This window comes from Trichoplax adhaerens, genomic scaffold, assembly GCF_000150275.1.
Source record: "Trichoplax adhaerens TRIADscaffold_7 genomic scaffold, whole genome shotgun sequence".
Lineage (NCBI taxonomy): Eukaryota > Metazoa > Placozoa > Uniplacotomia > Trichoplacea > Trichoplacidae > Trichoplax > Trichoplax adhaerens.
In genome coordinates, this window is record NW_002060949.1 from 872571 (window position 1) to 891381 (window position 18811).

The 18811-nt window shown below is 32.2% G+C and overlaps 1 protein-coding gene across 1 annotated transcript; it reads right to left on the reverse strand.

Annotated features, from left to right (window-relative positions):
• Positions 1–8420: 8420 nt before the first annotated feature.
• Positions 8421–16896, reverse strand: TRIADDRAFT_57859 (uncharacterized protein; the record flags this gene model as incomplete). Its single annotated transcript, XM_002114215.1, has 30 exons — positions 8421–9215; positions 9296–9370; positions 9463–9644; positions 9710–9882; positions 10003–10264; positions 10390–10509; positions 10614–10724; positions 10802–10912; positions 10997–11113; positions 11250–11320; positions 11515–11595; positions 11740–11831; positions 11963–12049; positions 12170–12257; positions 12385–12470; positions 12560–12585; positions 12691–12817; positions 12931–13029; positions 13174–13278; positions 13457–13525; positions 13737–13766; positions 13860–13926; positions 14078–14131; positions 14228–14280; positions 14429–14452; positions 14554–14629; positions 14724–14796; positions 15029–15120; positions 15676–15716; positions 16762–16896. The coding sequence occupies 30 exons, from the start codon at positions 16894–16896 to the stop codon at positions 8421–8423; spliced, it is 3522 nt and encodes a 1173-aa protein (XP_002114251.1).
• Positions 16897–18811: the final 1915 nt, after the last annotated feature.

Consider the following 18811-nt stretch of genomic DNA (forward strand, 5'->3'; position numbering starts at 1 on the left):
GTTCTTGTAATAATATTGCAAATCGAGAAAAGCATCAAATAAAGCTGAAATATTATTGTTCTTGTCGTATTATAAATTACCTTTGTCATCATTATTGTATACACGCAATATAGGGGGCGTCGTCGCTATAGTGACAGACACTAAGATTTATAAAAAGAAGCTGAAATTACAATTATCTTTTGGTTTTCAGAAATGACTATATTTCAACTGATTTAATGAAGTTAGCGGTGGGTAGGCACTTTGATCAGTCTATAGCGTACGATATATAATTGTATTAGTCATTTCATCATGATCTAGTTTTTGCTACTGCACTCTTGGCATAATTTCGTAGTCTAATAGTCATTGAAGGTCGAATAATAATAATTATCGATTTATATCAGCCTGTAGCATTTAATAAGAGATTATTTTATATTAGCATGGTATTTCATACCTAGGATTTCCTCCTGTATCATTCGGTTAAGGCTAAACTATTTCTAAGTCTGCTAATGCTTTATAATTTAGCAGAAGTTGGAAAAATTTATCTACTAAACAGTTGAATCATTGCAGAGGAAATGAGACATATGAATTTCTATGGGATCTATTCGAAATTTTTACGTTCTATTAAATACTGAAAAATAGAAAAAGAGATTTTTATATTTAATAAAGATATGGATGTCCCTTATGTAGCAATAATGGGCCATGTATGTATGGTACATGATATTGCCGAGATCTAACAGCATCAATAATGAAGACTTAGTGTATTATATAGTGTATTCGATATTGACTATATTTATTAATGAAGTAAACGGGATTATTGCATTATAGAGTTGCTTCTTTCCAAGTAGTTGCAGCTTACATTTATCCGGGCATTATTATCAACAAGTACCGTCGTATTAAAAATATCACTGACCCATTCAGTCAAACATTGGTAATTATTGTTGTAAAGACTGTTGTATTGAACGATGTATCATTTTCTATTAAGTCTAGCGCATCTAGTCTGTACGACCAGGCTTAGACCACTACTTGTGCTGACATTTCGAATGTGCTAAGATTACGCAGTGCAGTATCTATGATACAGAATAACTACGTTAGACCATGGGGAAGAACCTCTATGGGTTAGAACTTTTAAGTATTAGGAAAGCTTACTGTAGACAATTATGCAGACACTCTACGATATAATCCGGCCTCGAGGGATAAAAGCCGGGAGTTTTTAAGGGAGGAAGGGGTTGCCAATTATTAATAATTGCTATTTGATGCTAAATTGGCTGTAATAATAGTTTCTATGATAATGTTCGGTAATCTTCTGTTACTAAAGTAGAATTAAAATATTAAATAGCTGATTTCAATAAATAATTTTATATACGAAGAAAGAACATTATTCTAGAGACATTATTTGCAATACGTGCATTATACTGTACATACGTTAAACATATCATAGATGATAATTCGTCTATATGCCGTATGCAAGTGGTAGAGGTTTATGGCAAACGGACATTTACATACCTATATTATTGATCTTGCTAGATTGCAATAAAATTATTCGTTAAAAAATTTCAATTTCAATGAATAAGTTGTAATATGCGTGTACATACAGCACAATATACTATGCAGAGGACAGGTACTGGTAAAGTAGATAGCTTGGATGATCCGAAAGCATTTCCCAGTGCTGCATGTGTGTGTTTGTGTATTATCTAGCATATGTATATGTATTATTAAAATTCTTACGTCTTGACTTTATCCGCGGGAAAATGGTACATATATATCATATACATACTCGTATGTGCTGTACTCATGACTACTATGATGTCATCTTCATTAAAGAGTACGAAATAAAAATTAAGAATCATCTACTACGCTTCGTAGTCTTCTACTTCTTTTCATCTACCACGCCTATTTTTCTCACAGTATAAAAAATACTAAACTAATATGTTTTAGTATTTAATATTAAAATCGATGCTGTACTAGGAAACATATTGTAGCACTAGGTAACAGTAAATTGTATTTATATAACCGTGCCTTTCAATCATTTCAGTATTTTCTATTTACGATCTCTCTATGATAATACAACGATTGACTTACTGCATAATTAATGAGTACAGTTTTATTAATGGCTATAATGGTACTATCGAAAAATGCTATAGTCCTTCCAATAGTAGTACCGGTACTGTATATGCTATAACTATACGCACACAACACCTATGGCTCTGATTGTATCTAGATAATAAAAGGAAGAATACGATTTACGGCAAGCGCCTATGGATAGATTTCTTTTCTCTGTAACGATAGTTAACGGTATGTTGAACAGATAAAAGTATAATATAGATGAATAGTTATGAAATGCAATTACTTACGTTGAAAGTTAAGCAATCTAATTTGAACCAAGAGCAATACTACTACAAACTTTACTGTATGCTGTATTTATATAGATATGAGTATAAATTAATTGAAGATAGCTATATTTAAATAACGGCGTTGTTAATGTATTCTTTTAAACCTACATATAGATCATTAGGCCATAGCTATCACACCATATGATCATTAACAAATAAAGTCATTTTAATATACCTTTTATGGCTATACTTAGGCTACTAGCGCACCCCTATATTACTTTAAAAGCAAAGCATTAATTATTGTACTGTATTTGTAGTTATTAGGAGTTTGTCAAGTAGGCCTATACTTGTACTATAGTAAGATTGCTATACGACTTGATGTAATTCTAGAAGTAGTATGCTGTACAGTACTATGTGAGCATACTTAAGTTAAGTAGCCAGTCATTCCATGCATGCTAAATGATATTACTGTATCGTGAATGATTGATTGATTGCTACATTATTGGATACGTTATATTGGGCGTACTATAAGCGGTATTGTCCATTCTATGGGATAATTTGGCAATATTGTTGACTTAATGTATCAATAGTTAATGAAATAACTGCGGCACCGAGTGATTCAAAGACATTATTAATCATTAATCAGAATTATTAGAAAGTTTCTTGTCCGTTATTATCTAGACGGTATTTTTAGGTTTAGTTGCAGTTGTTAATATTTCATAATCTATTTCCTTTCCTTTTTTACGTTAGAATTGTAATGAGACTGTAAAATTATCCACAAATCTTTCTCTTAATATATCAATCACTGGTGTTGAATAATTACCGTCAGGTCTAATTACCGTAGTAAAGGAAGAGAAAAACGCTTATGCTGAAACGAATCATGGATTGTCGTCATGGTTTTACTAACGGAGATCATCAAGTTCATTTCGTAAAAAGAATAACTAGATTGAAGATAGCAGATCATGATGATTTTCCTGAAGATGATACTAATGAATCCAATCGAGAGGGCAAACTTAAACGCTGCTTAAATACATTTGATTTAACTGCTTTAGGGATAGGAAGTACATTAGGTGCTGGTGTCTACGTTATTACTGGCCAAGTAGCGCGTCAATCGGCGGGACCGTCAGTGATTATTGCTTTTGCCATTGCCGCTTTTGCTTCGGCTTTAGCCGCTTTATGTTATGCTGAGTTTGGCTCTCGAATTACTAAAACTGGATCAGCTTATGTCTACAGTTATGTTACTGTTGGTGAATTGATTGCTTTTATAATCGGATGGAATCTCATTTTAGAATATGCTATCTCTGTGGCATCGGTAGCCCGTGCTTGGAGTGGTAATCTTGATTCATTAGCCAATCACGCTATATCCAACTATTTTCAAAAGCATCTCAGCTGGCATGCTCCTGGTTTAGCCTCTTATCCCGATTTTCTGGCTTTTGCAATCGTGATTATATTTACAATCACTTTAAGTACTGGCGTTAAAGCTTCTTCGACTATAAATAATATCTTTACCGTGACTAATTTAATGGTGATCACATTCGTTTTTTCATGCGGGATGTTTTACGCCGATATTCAAAACTGGAACATTCCCAATTCTTCTATTCCACACCCTGGTCCCTATCCTTTACAAGGTTATGGTGGATTTACACCATTTGGCATTGGTGGTTTATTAACTGGTGCTGCTACTAGTTTCTATGCTTACGTTGGTTTTGATGCGATATGTACAACTAGTGAGGAAGTCCGTAATCCTCAACGTGTTGTACCCTTAAGTATTTTACTAACGTTAGTTGTCTGCTTTATAGCTTATTCATCAATCTCCATAGTTATTACATTAATGGTGCCCTACTATAAAATTGATCCCAAGGCTCCTTTACCACAAGTATTTGCTTTGAAAGGGGTTAAAGTTGCTCAATATATTATCTCTGTGGGTGCTTTCTGTGGTCTGTCAGCGTCGATTATGGGGTCAGTATTTCCATTGCCTAGAGTGATTTTTGCCATGTCTCGTGATGGCTTGCTATTCAAGTAAGTGATAGAGTAAAGCTTTAATATTTAATAGGTTGATATAGATTTGCATAAATAGCTTCATTTAGAGAGTAGTAGGTTACATTGGTAGTTTTTGGAGGTTAATCTATTCTCAAAATTCGATGAACTTGATGTAATTACTGTTGCAATTTAACTCTTGACCGCGGCGCGTGTTAAGATAAACTACTGCATATTGGATATTCTAAGCAGGGCTCAATCCTGTATCGTCATTTTTATACAGTTCTATAATATGGATACAATTAAAAACTTGAACTAAAAAAGAAAAATGATTTGAAGATATTGATAGATAAAAAGTGAAATTGCCTTTCTACCTGGCAATAGAATAACTAGCTATTTTAATAGATCAGCCACGATCTAACAGGAAAAATAGTTAAGACTACGTATGATACTATCACCTTTATACAGTTACTAAGTAAATGTACGAATAAAATTAAAATGAAAGGCCATCTAAAGATGCTGATCGATTAAAAGTACAGCATACTATAGTCCTGAAGATAGTCCTTGAGTTCGCATCCTTTTTATTTTTATTACGCTAACGTGTGAGTGAAATTATAGTTAAGATATAAAATTATCTAAAGATAGCGATATATTAAAGGTAAGGCATATTTCATATTGAAGACAACTTTTAATTCTTTTTCGTTCTGATACAATTATTAAGTAGGTTTACGAATATATTATTGATTATAATGATCAACTATCTAAAGAATTAAACAGATTAAAGGCTAAGCTTTCTTTTCACTCGTAGTGATGTAATAACTAATAGATCAATAAATGATCTAACAGCGATTAAATTGCTTAATTTGCTCTTAACTTGTGGCTTTTTTGGATAGGATACTTGGTAGAGTCCATGATAGATTCAAGACGCCATTGTATGCTACCGTCGTATCAGGAATATTCTGTTCAATCGTGGCTCTGATTTTTGATATAGCAGCATTAGTTAATATGATGTCTATTGGTACGCTCTTGGCCTATATTTTAGTTTCGGCATCGATATTAATCCTACATTATCAGCCTAGTGATCATAGTATTGGACAATCCTTACAAGATGATAACCAGATCGAACTGATTCAACATGCAACTACACAACCGCAGAATGAAGAAAATGATGGATTACAAAATCAATCAGCACTTCATGATTATGGATCAGTTAATAACAATGGTGTAGAATTTAAGAGTAATTTAGGTGATAAACCATCTGAAAATGATCTAATTTTGCCCGATAATAATCAGCTAAGTGATACTTTAAGTGATATTGACGATGATAAAATTGATGATGAAGACCAACCAACATCCCAAAGTGGCAGGACAGTTATCAAATGTGTCACCGCCCTAAGTGCTGCTATTTTAGCACTAAATCTCATTCTTATTAAATTAATCAACCAATTACTCAATCGTACATGGTGGACGATTCTTTTAGTCTGCACTCTAGTTCTATTGATATTAATAGTGATATATATTATCGTGAGACAGCCTAAAAACCGGCAAAAATTAAAATTTAAAGTGCCATTAGTTCCATTTACACCCATTTTAAGTTTATTTATTAACCTCTTTTTAATTTTAAAATTGCCTACAGCTACGTGGATACGATTCGCTATTTGGATGGCTATTGGTAAGTATTAAGCAGTGGAAATTAGAAAGATATTATGAACTTTGTTCAATATGCAGCGTAATTGTAGTTACACTTTCATTAAAGCTTATTAATTATCCGTACATTGTAGGTTTCAGTATTTATTTCGGTTATGGAATGTGGCATAGCGTGGAAGAAAGGCAAATGCGATTTTGTCACAAGCTACCATTGAATGACGATGATGAAGATGATGATCACTTTAGAACGAAGAGAGATTAATAATTATCTATCTTAAGTTAATTTATATATTTTCCAATTACAAAGTGGTCTCGCCAGTGTGTACAGTAGTAGCAATGCTTCTGTTAGTTAATCCTCTTTGCTTCGCCATAAATACTGTGAAATGATTATATTATCTTATTGATATAAATGGACGAAAAAGACCTTCTACATCTAACTTTAAGTGATAGCTTATTTTTTTTGCCTCTAATTTGCTCCTATTAGATAAGATCCTAATCTATTTATTTACGTTACCGTGTCAACTTCTAAAATACATTTAATAAATTTCCGTGCTGAATGTAGTACTTTATCTATCAAATAAATCAATTAGTGGTGCTATAGTAGCACGATATAGCCGTCATTTGTGTATGTTAATATGGGATTTGTACACGGATTAAGAGATCTTTAAATATCGTGCATGAGAAAGCTTGTATACCATCGAAAGTATTGCTGGCGGGCTTGAAAAATAATATTGTGTATGAATTGCGGTTTATCCGATTAAATATAAAGACTTAAAAATATTTCTCTATTCGATTATAGAGTCCTGTGGCTATATTTATGTTCGCAGGACTATAAATTTTCGTTATAAAATATTAGTATAACAGGAAGAGAATATCAGGAGCAGGCTTGGAAGTAATCAATAAATACAGCAGTAATTTATGTATAAGGGCATTTGCAATAGTTTCTATTTGATCTTACATTGGCAAACAAGTTACTAGTGAAATGATAGCAAAAGAGAAATAGAATAGCAAATTGCAATTTAGACAATTAGCGGTAGGATATAGCTACTTTATGGCGTTTCTAGTAAATAAGTTTAACATAAACTTGTTACTGTTAAATCTTTGATGTGATCGTTTGCTAATAATAATGGTGTAACTGCTTAAATCTTAAGAACCCTAGAATAAATCGATTTTTACAAATTATGTAATACAGTAGTCATCGCACGCATGATAACAGACAAATGACTCGATGTACTAGATTGGACATGATAATAGTCTTAAAAAATAGTGTTAAAAACTAATAGACAACAGAATGAATGAAGTACACAAACGGACTATTCGTTTGAGTTAGTTGGGAATAGGACTCTTTTATTACAAATAATCTGTCATATGAATAGTACAGGATACAGAAATTTTAGACTGTATATCCTTATTTTAACAAGTAATATACAGGGTAAAAACTGAAACAGATAGAGGAAATGATTGCTACATTTGTAAATTATCAAATATTTCAAGCTTTGCTGACAGAACTTTACGTCAGACTTAATTGATATAGTGCTACCAGTAAGTAATAATGTAGTGTTGCATGTCGGTACTTAGTACACAAAATGGCGGCAAAGTTACTTTGCTATAAATCAAAACATTACGTATCCAATACATTACACAAATTACCAATACGGCATATACGTTTGTACGAGAAGGTTGTGAAGCTATAGGTTATAAATTTCGAACTTTGTATTATATACTCGTATTGATAAATTTATGCCATTTACCGTAGAGTACGATGTTGCTGGTTATAAATAGTTTTAAAATATAATTCGAGGGACATTTAATTAACTGCCATCTAATAAATAATCTTTCATCTGATGCAAAAGAATGTTAGAAAGCAATATTGGATGACAGACTAATTATTCGTATCAAGCGTATAACGGGTATTTTTTATATTATACAGTCTTATAAAAGCCTATATACGCGTAGATATATTTAAGCATACATATATATGTAATTGGTTATCTTATTGAATGGCATAGTTAGTATTATTTAATAAATGCCAGCATCAAGGTCTATAATCCAATATACAGTATGTACAAAGATAGCTTACTTTTAATATCGCAATAAGAAAAGGGCTTAAGCGATAGGATAACGTACGATCGACACAATGGACTGAGTTATGCCGTTATAAACTCATTCTAAGGTGTTGTGTCGATAGCAAATACCACGGCGAGTTGACAAATAAACGTATTCATTAAACTGATTGTTCCGGTATACTATAATTATGGAACAAATATGTATCAGATATATAGGCAAATTTGCAATAAATTTACAATAAATAAAATTAACAGGCAATTAAACAGTAAAACATTTGGTATCGAAAAGAAAGACAGAAAAACAAGTAAAATATTACGTGGGCTTCAAGCATGTTTGTATCTAATAGCGTTTTAATAACAATACTACAACATCTTTGAATAGGTCTATTTTGAGGAGATACAAAATGATTTATCACTATGCTCACTGTAAGTGATGCAATTCAGTTCCATGCCAAGAACCTTTTCGATCCAATTGTCTTCTCAATCTAGCGGGTAATGACGATTTTGGCAATTTATCGTCACTCGGAGTATTTAATTCAGGAACAGTATTATTATTCTCATCACCAGTATCACTGAGACGCTTTTCTAGCGGAATTTTCTTTTGTCCTCGCTTACTTTTTTTATCTTTCAATTCTGGAGGAGACAGCGCTCGTCGAAGAAGAGGAGAGCTGCCTGATGAGCTACCTTCCGTATGTAATAGCTTAGGCTTTGGCCATAGCATAGATAAGAATGACTTGCTTGTAGATGGAGCTGTTGGAGACTCATAACTATGTTCAACATGAGCATCTGATCTAACAAGTGGTGATATGGGTGAGGTTGAATTCGATTTACGACGTCTGAGTCTAGGCATTAAGCCTTGAAAGGTATGAGGGCGCAAGTGAGGGGATTGATTTGGTGAGGGTGATTGTGAATTAATTGGTGAAGAGGTTTCTGGAGGAGATGACTGCATCTGTGGAGCTTTGTGTTTCTCGCGTCTACCTCGTACTTTTTTAAACAAACTTGATTTTCTAAGGGAGCCTCTCCTCCAAAAACTGTTAGACTTCTTACTTTTAGCCGCGGTATCCTTGCTTTTAACAAATTGTAAAAATGATAATGGCCGTCTTCGATCACACTTATTTATGCATGTCTTTTCCAACTGAGTTACATTAATTGAAATGCATTTTCCACCTTTACCAATTAAAGCTACTACTTGCGGATGTATTAGGCCTTGAATCGGCTACAGTAGTCATAAAAAAACACTTAGATTTAGATCCTTAAATAACATGACAGAAATCATATCCTTAGCATATTCTTTACCTCGCCATTGACATGCGTAATAAGATCACCCTCTTTAAGCCCAGCTTGACTTGCTGTGCTTTTTTCATCCACAGACTAGCAAAGAACATTATGTAATTTCATCAATTAGAGTTACAGCCATTTTTAGTAAAATTCACTCATGCATTGAACATTTTACGAAAACTTACATTTACAAGATGTTGAACGGTATACATATTTGTGTCTCCAATGTATACGCGTATTGATCTAATTGTAAATCCGAATCCGCGTGGCCCTTTGTAAAGTACAATCGGCGGAAGCGAACTAGTCGGGCTAGTGCAAGGACTACCGCGTGAACTAAGTGGGCTCGTTGGTGAATCGGTAATAAAACCTGTAATGAAAATTGTTTCAGATAACACCATCAATTATCACAATTCTAGTAAGTCATCTATTAACCTCTGCTTTCAGTAAAAGGGTCTTCCTCACAATAATCACTTTCATTTTCAACATAGATTTCAGGATTTTTGGGTACTTCCAGATTTTTACGTAGCTTTCTAACACTAGATTCCGATATATTAAGTTTTATTGGCTGATTGTTCTCGTTTTCAGGAGTTTCACTTAACAATAAACTAAGAAAAATAGTCAATTTTTAGTGTTATTGTAATTAATGACGAACTACAATGAAAAGCTGTATTACGATTACTGTCTACAGAGTAAGTAAAGCCTATATAAGTGTACCATAATAATACCTGATATTTTTTGGTTCTTTATCAGTATCATCATTTTTATCTTCTGGAATCTCCGATATTTCAGGTGATAAGAGAGGGCTTGTCGATCCATCATTGCTACCAGTAAGCGAATGATGCCTAGAAGTAGGATTCGAATTTTCCAAAGCATGATAGCGTCTCGAACAGCTAGAAAAGTTGACGAATGATAAATCACTTGTATCAGAGTCATAATTTTCATCAGATTCTTCATCGCTGTGAGTACGGCAGTAACGATCAGTTCGTGCTAGAGATGATAAAAAAATTTATGATAAACATTGTAAATCGTTGCATTTACTTGACATAATATTATAAGCTGCACTAAGTATTCAAACAAGGAAAAAACATAAGTTGAATATTAATAGGACTTACGATCAAAGTAGCTAGTATCTTCTTCGTTATCTAGCTCTGGAACAAATTCTACTTTCTGGCGTAGTAATGATGCCCAGTCAATATCTTGAAATAGCTCGTGTTCTTTGACCTCAGTAGAGTCTTGAAACAAATAAAAAGAATTTTTAAAGACACTTTCAAATAGATCAAATACAAAGCAATACCTAGATTCATTTAGTTACTATAAAAATTTTTTATAATTTTACCTGTGGTAGTACCAAGACGCGTAGCAGGATCTTGTTGCAATAATCTTGTAATTAAATCTTTAGCATCTTCAGGGACAGCATCTTCTTCTTCGGGCCATTCAATTTCATCTCCTATTATATGTTTATATGTAATATTTTATTCGTTTTGGTATGTTGTTTTCATAGCGGTTAAATATATCTTAATATACCATTCGAAACTTGCTCGAATAATTCTTCGACTGATTCACCATAGAAAGGTGGACATCCAACTAAAAATTCATACAGTATAATGCCCATTGACCACCAATCTGTCGGTTTACCTATGTAATATAAGATACCACTTTAGATATCATATTTGAAAATTTTTAAAACAGTTTCCATTACGATTTTAATAAAACTGTTACCGTATCCTTGGCGTAGAATTACTTCTGGTGCAATATACTCCGGTGTACCATAAATTTGTTTATCTTGAAATATTTGGGTATCTTGCTCGATAGCGTATTCATATGCCGACGTCGTAACTAACGAGAAAAGTGATAGAAAGAAATGGAATTTAAATCATTTATGCCTTACCATTAAAAATTTAGAATCCGCGAATAATGATTCATAATTAAGTATGATATGAGATAGATTACAAATTTCTCAACGTTTACATACGATTCATCAGGCCAACTTTAGATAATCCAAAATCGGTCAATTTGATATGCCCCAATGACGTAATCAATAGGCTATAAGAGTATTATAGAAAAGGGTAAAATCTGTTAGCGGCTAGTAATGCTTTATTGTTCTTTTTTTTGTAGTAGCTAAAATAAATAATTTGATAAAGCGTGCTAAAGTCCGCTACATGTTATTTCTTTAAAAAATAAATAGTTTTTAATTATCCTACTCGTATATATATTTATAAATAATAAAATGAACTTACTTTTCAGGCTTTAAATCTCTATGCACAATTCCGTAGCTATGGATATACTCGATACCCAAAATCGTTTCAGCAAAGTACATTCTAAAGGTTTTCATTTGAGTTAACAGAAACGGTTATTGATTAATAGTAACTGTAAAGAAGTAAAATAGCTAATAATATGGGTATTCCATACATAATAAGAAAGAGTTATACATATCTATAAGATATTTAAAAATATGGGCTAACTTTGCCATTTCAAGGGGAAGTGGTCCAATATGTTTGAGTAGTGTGGCACAATCACCGCCTTCACAATATTCCATTACCATGCATAAGTGTTTCTGTTATATAAAAATCCATATTACATGAATATACTACCAACAATTATTGTGCCTCTGATGTATCATTGTTATTAATATTTTAAATATAAAACTGTCAACTTTAAAAGTGGGTATTTTGATAGAATACTTACTCTCGTTTGAAAGCTACACCACATACTAACAATAAAAGGGTTGTCCACAAAAGTTAGAATGTCTCGTTCATTAAAAACTTGTTTAACCTTAAAAATAATGGAATTATGTCAAAAGGTTCTTTACATAACAAGTGAAAGGATTTAGTATTTAGATAAATGAGTATCATTTAATTAGATCAATAAATTGAACATAAACGATGCTGGTACCTGATTCCGTAGTAACATGCCTTGTTTACTTATTTTCTTCATCGCAAAACGTTGACCAGTATTTCGATGTCGTACCAGAAATACCGATCTACATATAAAATTAATAAACCAATATAGAGAAAATAGTTTTCAGAAAACGGACTAGAAAGACAACTACAATGTATTGCAATACCGTAATAATAAGGTAATGATTCTAACAGTAAATTGATACGTACCCATACGCTCCTCTACTAATTAGCTTAATCGGCTTAAAATCGTGTTCACTAGGGGCTTCATCTTTAAAAGGATTGTAGATCTCTCTCTGATAAAAGAAGTTGATATTGAAGCTATTAATTATAATAAAAGTGCAATAACATTATGAGCAAATATTTAATGAGCTGTTTTAATTACCTGTTTAGATTCTAAATTTTCAGCTACTAAATAACATAAAAAATAAACGCCTTAATATGATTTGCATTTACATACTATTTTAATTAGCATTTTTTGATAAAACGATTATCGTAGCACTGCTAATAAGGTACCTCCATCGATTGTTGTCAAGCCAAGTTGGCTGATAACGTAACGAGGCACATCACTTTTAAGACTAGTTATTAAATCTTTTTCTCGATTAGCGTCGATTGAATCATAAAACTCATTTTCGTCGAATTCCTGTAATGTAGTTTAAAGCGAAAAGTTGCTTTTAGAATTGCAAATTTTGCGCATCCATACGGTAAATACATATACTAGTACTTCATAATAATAGTAAATTATTTTAACAATACCAAGCACTCTAGTAGTCTAGCCGGTCTTGATACAATTACTAATAGTTTTCGAATCATGTCAGTGACAGGTGTAACATCGCGATCAGTTTTACTATGCGCCTACGATAAGAGGATAGAATCAAGCAACCGATATTAATTCTACATATTAATTGGTTATTATTACATTGTATATTACTCCATATTATCGACTAGGAAGTTTTAGATCGTATGTATGTAAATAGTACATCATTCATACACTGTTACCTCTTCCAATAATTTTGCCAATTTTTCAGATAATTCGAGAAAGTAGTCATGATTGACAGTACCTTCTCGGGAGGTTTTTAGCAATTCGCGTATTAATTCGACAAGCTATATAAGCGTAATAATAAAAAATACAATATTAAATTTGAAATTATGACGGCCAGCATGACTTACTATGCAGTTGATAGTTATATCAAATGTGTAACAGTTACCAATCTTAATATTCTTGTAATTAATAAATCTTTAATGTAAGATACAATATAATCAGTCCGATCATCTAAATTACCTGATGATATAAAAAGTTTAGTATACCGTCAGCGAGGTTATCATCTTCAGGCATTTCTTTCAGTATGATCTGTAATGAACAATAATGATAGAGTTATAAGCAAAAATTTGAAGGGATCAGTTAATTGTTAATAGATAAAATCTCTGTTTCAATTATATCTAACATAAGACAATTTCTATGATATAACTACTTTAGATGGCAACAGAAGTTAAGAATGCTATTATGTTTCTGATCCAGTACATTTAAAAACATCATAGCATGATAAATTCTTGCGACTGACCTTTAATTTTTCTTCCATTTGTTCTTTTGCCTAAAATATGAATATCATGAAGACAAATTGTCTTAAGTACTATAATACTTTGATCTAAATAGGCACATATTCAAATTCAATTATTCAACTAACTTTAGGAAATCTCTCTTTATATACTTCCATAAGTATTCTTTTATCATCTATTCTACTTCTGAAAGGGCTAGAAGATAAAAATTTGAATAATATTAATAATTGTTAACAGAATTTGATTGATAATGCAAATCATTATCATCTAGTGCGAGAAATTCTTGGTCTAGTATAGAATCTGGAAATTAATTCTCTACATTAAATTGTAACAATATTTCCATTACCTTAAACTTCTCGAACGATGTCTGGTAGCAGGATATTCTTCTTCACTATCCCAACTATTTACAACAAATTTTAATTAGTAAGACTCATATCAACTAACCTATATACTAAGGAATTTGTATCAGTTTTCAAAGCTATGATATATAACATACCCAAATTGACTGCTTAAGAAAGCCAAGTCAAATGATGTTGGTTGTGACGGTAACTAAAGCAGAAATCATTTCATTATATTATACGATGTCTGTTAACATTCAGAATCTTAGCGAAAAATATCATCAACAACAAAGCAGATATTATATACTTATACATTAATAGCTCTGGCTTATTCCTTAATTGGTATACGCTTAACATACCTGATGTAGCTTGTTCTGTACTGGCTATAATTAGCAACAAAAAATATTAAAGGTGGTCAGCTCTTAGATAAACGATTAACAGATGTTGATTTAATTTTGATGGCAAGCTACAGATTATAGCATACCGAATGAACAGGCGATCGAGCAGCATTGCTGCTATAACCGGAAGAAAATGAAGCTAAAGACCAACGACGGGATGTCCTAAGATACATTATGACGTACTTTTACATTTAGCAATTAAAAGCTTCCGTCTTCAAAAACAAGAATAATAAGCTATTTTTACTACAATACTAACCATGACTCAGATAGTGGGCATTGGCCAGGCGTATTTCGAGGTGAAGATCGCGGACTGCTAATTGGACTAAAACCTAGTAACAGAAAATGACAGAAGATGTCACCAATGGAATTTAAAAAAATGGAAAAATTTGTAAAAGTATCCGATTACACTATAGTAAAATTTGACTACTACATGTTCTTGATGTTAACTAATCTATAATTATATTAACATATAGCAAGGAAAAAGTTTGGTTATTTATCTATGAAATTAATTATTTGTTTGATATAGCACATGATGTACATCAATGCTAATAACATACTAACCAGACGAAGGTGATATAGATCGGGATCTTGAACGGAATTGAGCAGTTGGCACTCCAATGACATTGGCTTTAGGTACAAATCGATTTCCTCTCCTGTCATCATCATAGGCGATAATAAATAATTAACAAAATATAAAATAAAATATATATACACTTTTTACCCATCAAAACCAACACTGGTAATGTTATCAATATTCTTAATTCAAACTGTAAAGTAAAAGTGAAGACTATTCTTTTCGAACAGTTGTAATTGAAATTTATGATGTAGAAATAGGAAAATAAATTGAATCTCTTAAAAATTCAATACTACAACGCCATTTTCGAATATCATGCAAGAATATTAATAAACTAGCATAGATGAAAGCATATCGTACATACGCTTATTCTTGTTGATATAGATACGAGAATACTACTGTATTATCAAGTGATAGACCACTACTGGAGTAATATCATAATATAACGTAACAGTCTAATTCTACTTATTGAATTCCATTAATACTTATATTCAGTTATGCGAGATCCTACTACTATACATGGATATTCGTATTATATATTAAAAACAATGGCGACAATTACTTCCATATAGCAATTCTATCTATCTATATCGTTGTTAAAAATATATCATCTAATTTCTTTTACTTCACATACCTTGTAATTGAACGATGATGATGTAGATTGCATGTAGTAGTCTATCAACCCAAACAAGTGTATAAATAGTATTAAGACTAGAAATTTTTACAAGACGATTTAATTCGAGTTAAATTAGCACCAAGTTTTAGAGTCTACAGTTTTCAATACTATTAAACTAATAGGATTTTCTTCCTTCTGGTGTATTTATTGGCATGATACGTACAATAATAACAGTAAAACGATCGAAATCAATAAGAAGTTGTAATAAAAAAAACTAAATGATTTGAATGAAGGGAATTCACGGGACGAAAATGATAGCATAAATTTCCAATAGGTTATTTAGTGAATGCTCTAGTCTAGTAATTACTTTAATCTATCCTAGCTAGAATTCTTTGTTGGATAAATGATTGTAAAAAAAATGAAGGCAGGAAGAACATTAAGAGGACTTATTATTACGTTATACAGCGTCAATAAACAGTTCGATCTGGGCGATAGATGATGATTCAACAGTAATATTTTTTTTATTTATACAGAATTGCGATGGCAGCAGATTTTGATGTAAGCTGTATAATTTCGTGAGTGTCAACGCTTAAATTTAACTAGAACGTCAAGTTGTCTTTCTTAATCGTCGATAGCGATTTTATTATTCTTATAACAGTGTTACTAAAGCAAATTCATTAGCAAATCTTGATTTTGTCAAGGTGGGAAGAAATCAAAAAGGACAAAATAGATCAATCACTGCAGGAATTAGAATGATATTGAAAAAATCATTGTTGTTGTCTACTGAAGAGAAAATGACAATATGCTGTACGAGTAGTAATTCAACAAGAAATTGACAGATAGAGAGAAAGAAAAAGAAATAGTTTATAGGAATTGTGAATTGTCGGATATCCCGGTAAAAATGAATAGAGGCTAAAACGATTAAGAATCAAAGTCTTGAACTACTGTACGTTTAATTTATGGGAGGAAAAAGGATGATTCAACACCTGCAAGATTTTTCTATCGATAATGATCGATCTCCTGACTGAAGTTATCGTAGAGAAGAGGACTGAATATGGAGTCGTTGTCTATTCGTATGGATTACTGTGATTATTCATGACTTACCAATAGAGCAGGAGCTGAACGACCAAGTTTAGATTTACTTAGTACTTTAAGATTAGAGTCGTCCATTCGAAAAGAAGCGCTTTTATTTTCCAGCTGTGGCATTTCACTAAATCGTCTTGTTCTTCGCATTGACATCTTTGGATGTAGCAATCCTGGAGTTCCATCACTAGTCATCAACGAATTATCTGTAGGTCCACTGTTATTATCCGTCTAATAAGCATAAAGTTCAACAAGAAGGCAGGCAAGATCGTTTCGAGTTGAAGAGAGAGAGAAAAAAAATGATATGCAAAATCAATTGAAATACAAGCTTGTTTTATTGCATCTACGTCTATCGTTCTACACTGTCTGTTTTTATTCAATAGTAAGAGACTATTGGAAAGTACAGTCTACCTTCTTATCCAACTTTTCCTTTGACTGATAGACTGTAGAACATTTCAATTTTTGCTATTAATGCTAGTAGAAATGTATATTGTAGGGGCCCGGTCGATAGGAAAATAAAAAGAATGTCTTAATAGTTAAGGTATTGTATTCAATCAAGAGAGAAGAAAATAAGGTTTTGCACTCAAGAACTCATTAATTGGTAATGAACAACAGTGGAGGAAAAATGCTTTTAATCATGTTTATTATCATGTGTTAACTAAACAACTCGACGCATTTACCGGTCCGATATAGACACTTTCTATCCAAGTCGCAATTAATCAGTCATTGAGGCAGGTAAAAATTAGGAGAATAGAAATTAATATTGTAATTTTATCATCCAATTTACTAGAAAAAACAAAAAGGGAAGGAAAAAAAAAAAAGAATTTTTTCCCTGGGATTGGATACCAATGTTCCCCCACCAATCCACTGTTGAGATTATTACGTCTAGCAACGTTGTGCTTATGATATTGATCAATAATGGAATATATAAACATGGTATAGAATATTCATAAATAGTTCAAATCTTTCAATGATTACTACGTCTATTACATCATGTGGATTATATTGCTGACTATTGTGTTACGAGTACAATAACGACTGGATAAGGTATATATAATGCAGACTAAAAACTGCTACCAAGACTATCCAAAAGGATGGATTACCACCATCATCAAACGCCAAGATTAAACTGCCCCCTCCAATTTGACTGACATAATCACCCCATTACTAATCTCATTTGTTTAGTTTTTGACGATGGAAAATCGACTGAGTCTTGCTGATTCCCTACTATGTCCTACCGTCTGCTTATTCAGGATGGTCAACTTGACTATGACTACTATCCAATTCAAAGGTTACGATGATTAGATTAGGATATCGAGTGGAAAAAATCAATAGTTTGATACTCTTTATCCTGTATACTATAATTTGCGACACAAAACAAATAGAGGCTAGTAAAACACCAGTCCCTCACGATACAACTTGTCTAGGATCGAATATTAAAAAATAACAATAAATAAGTAGAAATAAAAAAAAATTTCGATCGATTATGACTAAAATAGGGATCAATGAAATGGTATAAATTGTCTTCTACCTAGATGACATTCAATTATTGAAATGGTAGGAATGCATTGGAGGGATAGGAGAAAAAAATTCAGGAAGAAGAATAAATGGCTGTCGAATTACGTTGTTGGTGGTCGTCGATATCAATCGATAATTATGAATAAAGGTCTACAAAATATTACGTCAATCAGTTATACAATTTCCAACATATTCTTTGATAAGGAAGAACAAGGAAGAATGAATCAAACTGCTTCAACAAATTGTCTCGAACTCGCCACTACTGCTCTAGAAGTGCTAAAATAATAGAAAGCAGGAAAATGGGAGGGCGAATTCTTTCAATACTTTATAAATTTATTTATTCAACTCTCTATTGATTGAAAGTGGACTCGTATACTATCGTTAGATTTCTAAAGTGTAGTCAAGAGATAGTAACAAGGAAAAGTTCAAGAAGTTTAATCTTGTATCGGCGTTTGGACGGAAATTATTAGGTAGGGATATTTTTTTTGTCAAACCGTGATTCCAAATGAACAGTCAATCAACATTTGAATCTCCATTTTTGAACTTGGTATGA